Source organism: Rhinolophus sinicus, linkage group LG16 (genome assembly GCF_036562045.2).
Source record: "Rhinolophus sinicus isolate RSC01 linkage group LG16, ASM3656204v1, whole genome shotgun sequence".
Classification (NCBI taxonomy): domain Eukaryota; kingdom Metazoa; phylum Chordata; class Mammalia; order Chiroptera; family Rhinolophidae; genus Rhinolophus; species Rhinolophus sinicus.
Window position 1 is genome coordinate 37,798,367 of NC_133765.1, and position 14,843 is coordinate 37,813,209.

The following is a 14,843-nucleotide window of genomic DNA, read 5'->3' on the forward strand; positions in this document are numbered from 1 at the left end:
GTAAATGTATTTTTCTGTAAATTTCAATTAAATGTAGTATTACATTTCAGAGATGTAGGTATCAGATACTCATACTAATGTATCTGGCTGTAACTGAGTCATTTTCATGAATGCACAGGGTTCCATTGTCAAATGTATTTATCCATTACCCTCTCAGTAGTCGTTCGGGTTGTTTCTGTGTTGTTTCTAATTTGGGGCAATTACAAACAGTGCTGCTGTGGAGGTTTCTGAGTGCCTTCTACTGAACAAGCACAAGGGTTTCTCTAGGTTATATACCTCAGAAGTGGAAATACCAGGTCACAGTGTGTCATATCTTTGATATTACTGTGCAATTCCAAAGTATTTTCTAAGAAATTGTACCAATTTTCCCCCACCACCAATAAATGAGGGTTTCCTTTGTTCCACAATCTCAACAACTCTTGATACCATCAGACTGCCTAAAAATTGAAATTTCAATGTATTATGGTTTTAATTTGTTTTTCTCTCACTTCTAATGAGCTAGAGTATCTTTTCTTATCTTTATTGGCTACTTTGTGTTTCTCCTTCTGTGAAAGGCCTAGTCATATTTTTGTCCATTTTTCTATTTACTTATTTGCTTTGACTTATTGAATTATAAGCATTTTTAAAAATATATTCTGCATCCTAATTGTTGGTCTTATATGTTACAAATACCTTCCCCAAATTTACAGTTTTTGATTTCAAAAAAAGTAATTAGTTTTAGAATGTTGTCAAATGTACCACCTTTCCCCTGTGGTCAGTGTTTTGGTATCTTGTTTAAGAAATCTGTTCTTCCCAGAGCGTATAAAGATACCCTTTAGTGTTTCCTTCTATATTGATTTCTTTTTTCCCTTTTGAATACCTAATTGATCTGAAATTGATGTCTCCAAAGGGAATGGAGTAAAGATTTGATTCTTTTTTCTCTTTTCGATCATCAATGTCCCAGGGCCATTTTTCTCACTGATCTGCAATTTATTCTGTTAGACAGTCTCCCGTTTGCATGAGGCTCTTTCTGGTTGTCATCCTATTTACTTATTGTGTCCCACCATCATACTGTTGAATATCTATGACTTCTTAACTTTGAACCTTCCTCTGTGTAACAGATGAGTTCACTCTATGAATAGTTTCTTTCCAATAACTGTAAACTAGGTTAATGTTTTCAACTTGCAGGGGTGATTTCTCTCCCCCAGGAAACATTTGGTAATATCTGGGTACATTTTGGAGTCTAACAACTGGGGGATTTTCTAAGGGCATCTGGTGGTCAGAAATGCTGCTAAACATCCGACAATGCACAGGACACCCCCAGAACAAAATATGATCCGATCCAGATGTCGACAGTGTGAGGCTGAGAAACCCTGTCCTATCTAGTGGGTTACAACCCAAACTGTAGACTAAATATCCAGATGCCCCTACTGAAATACACAAATGGTTGAACATATAAATAGATAAATGAGGGAGAACAAACAAGTGTCACCTGCAGAATTTCAAATAATTTATGGGGCTATGTCCCTCCCCCCCAGGAGGTGGAGTATATATAATTGTCCACTCCATAACTGTGAACTGTGTGAAATCACTTCCTCCCACAGGGTACAGTTACGGGAACAGGAAAAGGCAACTTCACAGGACAAATGAGAAATGCCACCCCAGCCACAGGGTCCCGTAAACATCAACAGTGACAGTTCTGTGCTGCATTCACATAAGGGGATGAAAAGGGTATTTTACCTCTGTGGTTTTCCACCCCCAAGCCCACCACTTCAGTCTCATCAGGAGGAAAACATCAGACAAATCCCACGTGAGAAGCATTCTACAAAAGATCTGAGCTGTCAGTCTCAAATCTTTCAAGGTCATCACAAAAAAAAAATGTCTGAGAAATGGTCACCACCAACAGGCGCTAAGGAGACATGATGACTAAATGTATGTGGTGTCTTGAACAGAAGGGGCTTTGGGTAAAAACTAAGGGCATTTGAATCAAGTGTAGACTTTAGTTAATAATATTGGTGCATTAAGTGTGACAAAGGTACCGTGCAACGTAAGATGTTAGGACAGGAAAACTAGCCACGAGGCAGCTGGTTCTGTCCTGTAGTGAGCTCACAACATTCTTGTGACTCCAAATCTACTCTAAAATAAAACGTTTATTTCAAAAAGATGGAACCCCCTCCTTTCTCTGTTTACCTCTCACTCCATTCCCCATCGCACAAAATGCCATTAATCCCCCGAGATGACAGAGGGGACACAGTCCCAGGCACAGAGGCCGTGGGCATTTGTGGGTTTGGAGACCCCAACACCATCCTCTCCCTGACAGCACCCCGTTTTCCTCTTGAGGGAAATATAATACGTCCTTTGGTGGGATGTGCTCTTAGTGAAAGGTCACCCCAAGGTCCCACGTCTCGTCTGGGAGCCACCCCGGGCCCCTGTCCTGGCCCTGGAGCAGACAGCGAGGAGGGAGGTGAGCCAGCGCGGGCCCCTCCAGTCTGTACATTGTGTGCGCGGCAAGAAGAGGAAACTCGTGCAGGAATTCACTGTGGTGGTGCAGGAGGTGCTGAGGGAGCGGCTGCCTCTCTCTCTCTCTCTCTCCACCCCCCACCCTCTCTGAGACTCTGCCCACTGCCAAGCCCAGGGACCGTGTCTCTTATTAATGCTTGAGACCCATGGTATACATCCAACAAACCCTTTATTTTTTCTTAAATCAGCCAGACTGGCATTGACGGCCTGAACCAAGAATAGTATTGAATACACGAGGCGTATTTCACCTGAAATCGAGTGAAAAGAGATCCTAGTCTAGGCCAAGCAGTTCAAAGGCCACATCATCCCGTGAATTAAGCTCCGGGTTTGTCCCAAACAATCACATCAGATCCTAATAAGCTGAAAAGCTTCTGTAAAGCAGGGTTCCCGAAGCTCCAGGACCATCTTTTGAGTCATCAGTCATAGGCCAGCTTTCCCTTTGTCAAATACTTTTACTCTCTTACTCTGCTTCATAGTTCTCAGCTTTGCAAAAATATCTACTTGGTCATAATGCCTTGTCCAGAAATGACCTTCCCTCTGAGCAGTGCTAGGCACAGGTGCTCCACAGATTCATGGGCATTTCGCATTTAAAACTGCAGAGACCTCAGCAAAGTATTTGTATTCGTTAGTAATCAACAATTCACTCATTCATTCATTCATTCATTCATTCATTCATTCATTGAACCCATTTGAGAGTCTCTCTGACTTGGAGAAAAGGCCCCATTCGTCTGAGTTCTGTGCCCCTGTTCCACACCTTCTCACTTCCCTGACCAGTTGACGCTATGCAAACACTTGGCTCCAGCCTCGCCTTCAAGATATAATGACCTGGACTCCTTTGAAATCGACCTTCCATGGGAAAAAGGAACAGAGAATAAATAGGTGGGAGGATATGAAAGAAAGAGGACCAGTCTTTTCTTCCTCCAGACACATAACCAGGTGATTAGAGACCCAGATGCTTCTGAAAAGGCTCTCTGTGGGGGAGGAAAGGGGGCAGACGAACAGCCGTGGGAGCACGGAAGAAAGGCCCACGTGTGCCATGGACGCTGCCGGGTTCACTTGAAGGAAAACATTTTCTGAAATTAAAAGGCATCCTTAGATGTCTAAGGAATGAAAGCGTTTGCCTTTCTCCTTCTGGAGAGGCCTGCTTTGGAAGACACAACCCACGGGAGAGAAGTTATAAAATGACAAACAGCTGCATCTGGGTTTTCTTCTCAAAGGTTAACACATACGTGTGTGCACACACACATGCATACAGCCACAAAGCAATTTTTAAAACTGCTCTTACTGATAATTTGCACAACAAAACCTGGCCCCCAGAATGGAAGCCACACCTGTGTGTTAGCTGTGCTGTCACCCTGAGGTCACAGGCACCAAAATTAGCGGGGATGTGGCAGGAGGCGCTTGACAAGCAAAGAACAAGTTATAGCTGCGGTGTCAGTCCTCAAATTGGACAGGCTCCCTCCTGTTGGTGGCACTTAATTGGATCCCCTCTCCACACTGGCTGTCCTCAAGTGGGGATGGATATCCTGCTGGCACCTGACCTATAAGACACGAGCCCACCTCTGGACAGTGTCACACTGTCAACACAGAGAGTGTAGAAACAAAAGTCTCAATTTCAGAGACAAGTACCCAAGGAGACACGGCTGACCCTTCGGAGTTATTCTATTACAGCAGATGGCAGATCGAGCAGACCCACACCAGTGCCAGACATTTGGAAGCTATGCTCAATTAGTGTCAAATTGACTTCATTAAAAAAGATATACAGTTTTATTATTTTCTAATTATGAGAATTCAGACTAAAGGCTAATCACATTGCCAGATCCAGGTTTACCTCCAGCTGTTTTCATAAACAGATAAGACTTGTGTGTAATTAGAGAATTTTAAGTATGCAGCAAGCACCTTACTAATGCAAGCTTTGAAACAGACAGAAAGCATACCGCCTTACCAAATTAAACAAATAAACACTCACTCATGAAAGATCTGCTTCACTATTGTCTTAACTGGAAAACTGGTTTTTTTCTTTACGAATTTCTAACTGGTGGGCTCTGAACAAAATATAATTTTACTATACATTCAAAATGTTCGACCCTTTGACTTACAAGCAGAGCTACCACATCCAGCGGCCTCATCTGTGCGTGTTTGTGAATTTGCAAAGATTGGGACCCCTCAGATTACACAGCTCAGCGAAGCCTGGTCACAGCTTGCCGATGGCAGAGCCACGCACAGGACTCTGCTGGACGTTTGCAGCACGCAGTTGGTGGTCACCACATTCAGGCTTCCTGTGAAGACTAACACCACACGTACAATGGCTGCCCCAAAGAGCTGGACGTATCACCTCCTGGAGAGTTAAGGCCCCAGGAAATTTTGAGTTTTAGCCCTGGGTCCAGGAACGTGACAACCTAGAGTTGGGAAACAGAAAGGATGGCAGAGAGCGTGAACTCATGTGAGAATAACGCTCCCTTGATTCAAAACCTGTAGTTTCGAGCAGCAAAACATTCCTGCCTGTAAGCAGCCACCTGCACAGGATTATGACGTAAGACCGCTGGACCAGGAAACTCAAAGCCCAAAGCTGCTGGCCCATGCCAAGGGCCTCTGACCAGCCGACTCGGGTCTGAGCTCCAAAGGACAGAGGGACAGCGAACGAGACCTCAGGCCACAGATGTGTTTACGCGCCTGAATCGCTGGGCTCTGTCTGCAGATGCTCTCAGTCCAAACCAAAGGCTACAGCTGCCAAGAATTAGCCAAGTTCAATCATTAGACTGAGATGAAGGGACAACCCCTGTCACTAGGTCACAATCAACAGACTGCAAAGGGTAAAGCACATGAGTAAAAGAATGATTCCTTTCCTAAACTCACCCGCCCTCAACAAGAGCTGAAAGAAATAAAGGAAGAAAGAGCTGCTACATCCGGACGGAGCGGGACGAGAGAACAAATCATTATTGGGCGAACTCTTATACCCACATAGACAACGTGTCATGTACCACAGCACTTCCATTGTCAAGGGTCACAACACAAACTGTATCACATGGCAGCTTCAGACCACGTTGCTGAGCTGTGTCACAACGCTAGGCCGTGTGTAGTGACCCAAAACACTTAGGCCAACCCGCTGTTACAATCAAACTTGTCTGTGCTTGAAACAAACAAGAAGAAACGATGTAATGAAAATCCAGTCTCGCCAAGGCAAAGGGCACGTCTTGCGTGTTATATGCCAAAGAGGAAACGAACCCATATACTTTTCTGAAGCGCACACTACTGCTTCCAAAGGGCTTGTGTGCGGCATAGTCTTACATACGATACTTAACAAATTCTACTGCACATTCTTCACACATCACGTTCTTTCATCCTGGGAACACGCAGTGCTCTTTCCAGAGAGAACCACAACCCGAACTCTGAGGTTGGTTTCACATCAGACTTGGAACTCACGTGTTTGGAACACACTTGGACTTGCCAAGGCCACGTCCTGGATCCCTGACACCTGCTGCAGTCTCGGCTGCAGTCTCACTTCAGCTGCAGCCATTTAACTCCCCGATTTTCCCAGGGCTCCTGTCTGACCACCTGCGCACTCCTGACATGCGGTGTGGATGCCCACGCTGCGCACAAGGAGTAAGGCCGGCGTCTCCCTGTCCCGGCTGATCTGCGCCGGCCTAGATAGATTACTAAGAGTATCTTTGCCACCAAATAGGTAACCGGGTCTCTCCATGTCGCCGCGAGCATGGAGGTTGTGACACGGAGAACCCGCTTGCACACAGCTTTTCAGACCACACGGGGGTGTCTCAGGAGCCCACCTCGCCTGCCTGCGCGCTGCCACAGGTGCCCATTCCGCACTCACTCACCTCAGCGTGAACCGATCCTCCGTGCAGTTTCTGGAGACGGACACGGGGAAGCTGAGCACGTCGCCGAGCCGCGCCGTCTGCGGCAGGTAGTGCACCGCCACGTTGCCGTCCAAACGCAGCTCCCTCAGCGGAGGTCGGCTGTGCGCCTGGTACAGAAACACCGTCCCGATCCTCTGCAAGGGAGGGCCCGACTCGTCCACGTCGCTGCGGCCGGGCCCGGTGCCGCCACTTGTCAGCGTGGGCCCCCGGGCACAGTCCCCGCGCTCGTCCCCCGCGTGCACCGCGTAGTACAGCTCCACCGCGCTGCCCTCCGCGGGCTCCGCCGGCCTCTTCCTCCCGGCCAGCACGGCGGGGGCGCTGAACCAGCTGGACAGCAGCTGCAGCTGCGCCACGCACAGCCCCAGGTCCCCCCGCAGCCGGCAGCCGCCCCGCACCTCCCGGGTCTCCCGGAAGGCGAACACCCGCAGGCAGGGCAGCTGCTCCCCGGGGCTGCGCTCGGCCCAGTCTCGGCCCACGACGTGGAACAGAACCTGCACGGTGGGCCGGCCCGGGTAGACGCGGTCCCGCAGGATGTGGGCCTTCAGCTTCCAGTTGAGGGCAAACTGGCCGGGGAAGCCGAAGGGGCTGGCGGGCAGCAGGAGGTCCCGGCCCAGCGCCTGCTGCGCGGAGAAGGGCCCATAGCTGGCGTTGAGCACAGGCGGCCGCTGGGCCTTGTAGACCAGGAAGGACTCCACGCGCGACTGCAGGCTGGAGTTGCGCATGACGTCCTGGTTGGCCTCCTTCAGGAAGAAGGACACGTCGGCGTGCTGGACGCGGTAGGTCACGGGCAGGTAGGTAGGCAGCAGGGAGAAGCGCTGGATGCTCTCCAGGGCGCCGCGGCTCTGCGTCACTGTGGGAGCAATCGGAGCAGCGGTTACCAACTGTCCCCACGCGCGGACCCCGGATGCCCGCCTGCCCCGCGCCGCCCAGAGGCCAGCCCTGTCTCCACACGGCGTCCTGACGTCCCTCACTTCTCATTATGGTCGGTCAACAATCCACGGGACAGGAGGCCGTGGCCCACACCGCTAGTGGGGCTGAAACACGGCTGGCGCCTGGTGAGGGTGCAGCCCGCGTAATGGCGTCATGTGGTCAGGTCGTAACGTCCGACAGCAAACGTCATAGCGCAAAGCATCACTGCTCTGCACGCGCTCAGCCTTGCCACGCAGGGATGCAATCTGCTAGACATGCCAGCGGCACGCACCTGCCCAGGTGAGCTGCCTGCAGGCCGCTCCCCTTTCTACATCATGTGACAACTGGGCCGACCATGGTGGTTCTTAGTACAATTATGAGACGCCCTTCAGTGACAACCATTGGGAAACTTGGAAGAAGAAACTTCATTACCCAGGCCTGAGGTTCTGCTTTTCTTGGGGTCCAAACAAGAGGAAAGGCCAGCTCTCAGGGCTCAGCTACAACAAGAGGTGTTTGAGGAGCTGCTGGTGCAGGTCTGCACTGGGCTGCCAGGCTCGTGAGGCCCGGCTCGCACGTTGCGGCAGCTGTACCTCGAGGTTTCTGTGAAGTGCACTCTGTGATGTTCACACAGTGATGAAATCGCCTAATGACCTATGACTGTAGATACAGAAGGTGCCAAAAAAGTGTATACACATTTTAAAAAATGAAAACCTGTTAAAATTGTAATACTCAGTATATAGCAATAACAAAAGAATGACTACAAGTCACGTGTGACGTCTGCAATCACAAGAGGTGCCCCATGTGGTTCCCATCTGCATCCAGACACTTCTGGTGACGGCGAACTACTGCTTGAGCAACGTTGACCAAAGTGTCTACTTTATACATTTTTTTTTGTCATCCCTGGTATTTGTTTTACAAAATCTAACACCACTAATGTCAGTGGAAAACCAGTATTATCTGCCATGCGTAGAAGTTGAGCATGCAAATAAATAATATCCAAACAGAATAATGTTTTGAAATTTCAACTGGTGGTCATGTGTCCTTGGGGGGTTATGGAGGCATGGCTAAGACTCGATCTGTCTTTGTGAAAAGGAGAGGTCACCAAAGGTTGGAAAGCTGTTAAGGACGTGGAGCATCAAACAGAGAGGGGCGTTCGCATGGACGCAACCAGGCAGGCTGAGCTGGAAAAGGGTAGTGGCTCCCTCAGCAGGTGGCGTGTGGCTGTGTCCACATTCCACCCATTACACACGCTACACGTTAGGCCACATGGGCCACTAGGAAATGAGGGAGGACGCGGGGCAGAGTTGAATCAAGATGGACAGTCATAAATCACTGGACATCACACCCCCCCTCAGGGTTAAGCTGAGAGACAAGGCAGGACACGCTGGGAGGATGTGCTGGCTGGAGCCCTCCAGACTCCGACGAGGTGACTGGACCTCATCCATCATGCCAGGTGCACGTGTGGAAGGCACACACCCCCAGTCCCTGGAACCGAGGAATCGAGGCGAGCACTTCACTTCCATCCCATCACATCCTCTGTGGAAGCTGTGATGGCACCAGTGTACCAAAAGCATCCTGCTTTTTTTCCTTATGAAATAGATCCTTCCCTCGGAGGGAAAAAAAAAGTCCAAAACGTTATTTTGACAGTGTGCCTTCTATTCTGTTAGAAAAACACAGACACAGAAATTACATAATTCAAGTACCAATTTAATGGGTGTTAGCAATGGCAATTACTGGCCCGGGGAACACTGACTAGGCAATGCCACACGTTATAGGGGAGCCCTTCCTGTCAGGACGTGTCATCACTCCTGTCCATTCTGCCCCACACGCACCTCAGGCCCTGACACTCATGGCAGCCGGTTTCAAAGGCCGCGGGAAGCTTTTTCCAAGGCACAATGCTCCCCTGAGTCTGCAGTCCTCTGAGCAATTGTCGTGAGCAGAGAAAGCCAAGGGCTCAGACAAAGGGGCCCTGTCCATGGTTTGCTGCACGGAGCTCAAGAGACAGAAGCCAGCCGCTGAACCGCTCTGCCCCTCGTGGGCTGGTCCGTAGAATGAGGTGCTGACTGCAGGGCCCAAGCCCACGTCTAGTTCTAACAGTCAGGGAGCTACGTGTCTTTCCGTGACACTTGTGGACAAGGAGCCAGTCAGACACGTGCATTCGACATGAGCTTATGGACGGTCCAGAGTGAAGAACCCTCTCAGGGCAAGGGCACCACCAGCCCCAGGGCACACTGGGCCCCACCTCGGCCATCAGGGCTTGCGCGGGCCTGAACCTTTGCGACTGCCGGGGCTTGAGCCGTTCCAACTGACCCACACTGCAACGTGACGTGGTTCAACCTCCCAATCGGGAACCTTATTTCCAAAAATCGGGATATGGTAGATACCGCCAGAGACTTGGTTCCTTAACAGGATTATATCTTGAAGCCTTTCTGGAAATCACTCAGGATTGATGTTTTCTGTAAGTTTGTATTGCCGCATGTGAGTTTTACTGAAAGCCTAAAGAATTGGCACTGAATTGTGTGCTCGTGTTCTGGATGGAAGCTTTCTCGAGTGTCCCTTCACTGGGTCCCGCCTCCCCCGCCCTGCGCTTCCTGTGACGGAACGACTCTGGCTGCATGGTCCATCGGTGCCCTTCCCTACATCCCACGCTTGCCATCACTGGACTGCATGCCCGGGTATGGGTCTCTTTGTGCTCCAGTGCCTTCTGTGCAAATGAGCAGAGGCGCCATAGGGACCTTTGCTCCATTTTAATCACCGTCCTTAGGAGTGCGCCTGGCAAACACTCAGTACTCAGCAAATATTTGATCAATGCGTGAGCAAATGAATCTACGCATGAATAACACTTTTCATCTATTACAAAGCAGATTATATTTTTACATTAGGATTTTATGCTGTCTTCTCTGCTGCTGTCACTGCATAATTAGAACCCTGGATCTTTGTATCCAGGGTTCTAAGAGCCCCATGGGATCTGAGTGACTTGGAACTAAAACAGGAGCCTCTCTGTGGAACAGGATCCCTTGAAAGACCAACGTCAGTGACACAGTGTCCCCCGGTTCTTAAAAACGCATCTTGGCAGCAATTACCTTCAGTTGTCATCACATCAGCTTGTCATTCATTCCAGAAACAGCCAAAACCAAGTTCCCAAGTTACAGGTAGTTACACATCAATCCTGACACCTGCAGTCTGAGTGTTACTACTTCAAACACAATTATTCAACCAATTACATCTTGTAAGGGCAATGGCCCGGGGTCCTCTGAGTTAATTCCGGAAGCAACAGGGGGTCACATTCGAAGTCATTTCTGACCTTTATTCCGCAACTGGCCTGTGTGTCCCTTTGCTTGGTATCTGACCTAAATGTTGATTTCTTAAAAATGTTCCAAGTTGACCTCAAGCCAGTGTTCTTTGCTTTTTTTTTCCTTAACAAAATGACAAAAGTAGTGCCAATATTTGTCACAATGCACAGAATGGGCTAAGAAGTAAACCCATCGTCCTCAAATTCCCAAAGGGGTGACTATTCTAATCTGAGAACGGCCATTCCACTTACCAACGGGGAAGGTGTCAAGTAAGAAAGAAGCTGTGTGCAATAAATCTCAGTTAATGACCCATTAAGAAAAAACGTATCACATTTGATTTGGGCGCCATGGCTTTCAACACTTATTTGCAGGAAATGGCATGTTGATATCTTTAAGGACCCCCATGGCCCCGGAGACAATTTATATTAATTTAAACATTTTTGAAAAGATAATTTATCCCTAAATACTACTTTTAAGGAATAGGGGGGAAATGGGAATTTGAGGACAGACCTTTCAGTCTTCCCCTGAGCGGACCCAAAAGCAATAACTAAGGGACTGTGCTAGCAGGTACAACATCTGTGTCCCATGGCGGGGACAATTCCTGCGACATTGTGGGACGCAGACACTGCACGCAGAAAATGCCCCCTGGGCTGCCAGATAAAACACAGGCACCCACCGTGCTTGCATTCCCAATAAACAGAAACAGTGCATGGGGCACGGTCACAATAAAAACAAAAAGTACATTTGTTGTTTATCTGAAATTTGACTGTACCAGGGCACCCGGTATTAGTGATTGAATCTGGCACCCCTAAGCATGGTGTCATAGAAACAAAGCCCAGTCAGCCCGGGGGGACTCCCCGGAGGTGTCCACAAGTGAAGGCTGAGCAAGTCACCTGAGTGTGGAGCAGACCGAGCCACTGGTCACTCACCAAACACAGCCTGTGTCCCCTCCTCTGCTGCTTCCTCACTCTGTGCTGTAATGCCCATGCCCCCAAAGCAAATCTCTGGCAGGAAAATTGCCCTCTGTTCTAGAACATTCCCTTTAGGGCCTATACACCTAAGAAGACCCCCCCATTCACCCCAGCCAATGGGCCCTCCACGCCTAGGCAGGGTTTAGGTTCTGTCTTTCTCCTTGTGTCTGTCGCAGCTTCTGCTCGGCAGCGTGGGTCAGGGACCTTATTTCCCCACCAAATTCTTTATTTAATAATCACATTCCCTTTGCTCCCCCCGCTGTTCTCTGCACTAGACCAACGAGTGAACGTTGTACTCCTGGCAACCCCATGTGTTTGGGGCTGCGACGCAGAGTGGGTAAGTGGCTTGCCTGAAGTCACACAAGTGGCAGGGACAAGACAAACCCAGCAGGCCGTCTGCTCCTCCCCCACTAAGCAATGGGACTCTTAAGGGGAGACTCAAGGACTCAGTCCTGTTCTGCTCATTGTCCAAGTTACGACACGTTTTACCCAGAATGTGGTGTGAGTGCCAGTGCTTGCCGGTCACCAGGGGTACACAGAAAAATGCTTTGTTTACATTGTGATTGGCCGGGCAGCTCTCTTAATGAATCTGGCAAGCAATGCCACTCACCCCCAAAGCCCACGGTCCATGGTCATTATTGCTTAGGCGGACACTGAAGTAGGTCCTTTGTGGTGATGTGTCTACACCAGCTGTACCAGTTACAGGCGGGGGGCTTCAAGAACACGCCACTGCTGCAAACGTGATGATGACACGCGAGATGGCCCCAGGATCACGCACAGAGCTGGGCACACTGGGGGGCTCCATGTGTGTTCTTTATGTATGTATGTATTCTGTAAGTGACGAACGTTAGCTCCAGAGAAACACACACACTCTTTGGGATCTGTGTCAATAAAGGGACACTTTTAGGGGACCTGGAGAAGAACTGCACCCCCTCCGTCCCCCCACACTGCACTTGGAATGTAAGAGGAAGGCCCCAAGGTGGGGACAGGCTCCTTCCTCCACACACATTGCTTGCAGTTTGCGGCTAAAATACAGAAGTCGATTCAGAGAGATCAGAAGGGACTCTGCCTCCATTTCTCAGGCACATTTTCATATGTTGAATGATTCAGGAAAGTGGTATTTTACTGCAGCTTCTTCCTGAAGGAGCGTGACGCCCACGGTGGCAAATGCAGCCGCCCTCTGTGTTGCTTTCAGTGCGAGAAGCGCTCCAGCCTCAAGAATCACTTGTGATGAGAAATGTGTTTGTTCAGAGGCTGTGCGGTTACCTTCACGACGAGAGGCACGTCTGCCTTTATCTAGTCATTGTGTCATGCTGGCACGGAGATGGGCGCCAGGCACTGTCCTCGGTGCTGGGAGACCGGATTCAACAGGACACACAAGATCCCCCTCCTCGTGAAGGTGACATCCTGCTGAGGGGGACAGACTGAAGCACAAGGAAGGACAGGAGCCCACGTGATGCAATTTCATGCCTGAGTCAGTGCCGTGAAGAAGGCAGGGTTAGAGGATTGAAAGTCAGGCAGCCAGCCAAGCAAGATGAAGACCTGACACAGGGAGGCTGAGGACAGTCCCACGTTCCCACATAGATTAGTCACGGGGAGTCCTTGGGAGTCTGTACATTTCACTAGCTAAACGCAAAAGCTGGAAATTAAATGGAAAAACAGACAGTCCCATGAGGAATCTCAGCCCAGGATGACTGAGGACAGCTCTTTGTTGCAGGAGGTTTTGTGCACTGTTGAATATTTATCAGCATCCCTGACCTCAACCCACTAGATGCCAGCAGAAGTCCCCTGCCAAGTGTGACGACTGCTAATGTCTCCGGAGATAACCAAACGCCCCTCTGGGGCGAGCGGCCAGATAAACACAGGGCACCCATTTAAATCTGCATTTCAGCATAACAATGAATTCTTTTCTAAGCCAAAGTATGTCCCAAATATTGCATGGGGCATGCGTGGTTTATCTGAAAATCAAATTTAACCGGACATTCTGGAATTTAATGTGCTGTATCAGGCAACGCTAGTCGGAAAACAAAATCACTGCTACCTGAGAACCTCCACTCCTGTTTTATAATTTAAGACACCATATGTGTGTATGCCACATATGTGTGTATGTATGTATGTTCTTATGTGTGTATGCAGCCATGCCAGTCATGGGTAATATGTTGAAACGCCATCCAGGTTGGCGAAGGCACAATTGGAACTGACCTTCCAGACAAGTGAGTGTGGAAGACCCTCCTAGGTGGGAGCTAGCTCAGTGTCTGTTACGCCCATATTCTGAAAATAGAGACAAAAGTCATGCCACACTCAACATGACAAATTTTTTTTACAGACCTGACAAAGAGTTTACTAAACCACAGCGAACAATGCTGTCCAGAGTGCTGTTTCACAGGAGCTGATTTGACAATATCTAAGAGAAGTGTGGGACCCTCTTCTCTCTGCCTCACTCATTGCATGCCTCGCAATCTATTCTAGATATGAAAAAATAAGGAAAGTTGATATTATAAAAATGTTCAGTGTAGTGTCAGGGTTAAAGTTAAAAAATTAGAAACAAACTAAATATCCAATGAAAAGTATATTGAACCACTGCAGTCCTATTAAAATAGCCAAAATCCAAAACACGGACAACACCAAATGCTGGCGAGTATGTAGAGCAACAGGAACTCTCATTCATTGCTGGCAGGAATGCAAAATGGCGCAGCCACTTTCAAAGACAGTTTTGTGGTTTCTTATAAAACTAAACATACTCTTAACAAACGATCCAGTAATCACACTCCTTGGTATTTATTGAAAGGAGTTGAAAATTTATGTCCACACAAAAACCTGCACAGGGATGTTTAAAGCAGCTGTATCCATAATCACCAAAACTGGGAAACCACCAAGAGATCTGTCAGTAGGTGACGGAGAAATAAACTGTGGTCCATTCAGACAATGGAATACTACTCAGTGCTGAAAAGAAATGAGCTACTGTGGCTTCACATTTCTGCATTTGCTTTCTTTGGAAATGGGTTTCCATATAAAGGTGTTTTACAGGAAAATTGAGGGGGGGGGAATGATATTTATTGTGTTTTTGCCAAGTGTCAGGCACTTTTGATTTATTATATTGTTAGGTGTTCACCATAGTTTGAAGGCAAGTAGTTTATTATCCGCACTCAGCAGGTAAGAAAATTAAGGCTGAGAGAATCAAGACAGTTGGCTCATGGTGACAAAGTGGTCAAGCCTGGGTTTGAAGCGAGCTCTGTCTGCTTCCAGAATGAGCAGCCTTCACCTCCGGAATGCTGGCTTCACAGTAAAATGGAAACTGA

At 48.6% G+C, this 14,843-nt stretch overlaps 1 protein-coding gene across 1 annotated transcript in view; it reads right to left on the minus strand.

Moving 5' to 3' along the window:
- TMEM132D (transmembrane protein 132D) overlaps nt 1–14,843 on the minus strand; it is a 412,457-nt gene that overhangs the window by 287,777 nt on the left and 109,837 nt on the right. The window contains exon 2 of the mRNA XM_074321404.1: nt 6,333–7,221. Within this exon, the coding sequence (XP_074177505.1) occupies nt 6,333–7,221 (889 nt within the window). The remainder of the gene's footprint in view (nt 1–6,332; nt 7,222–14,843) is intronic.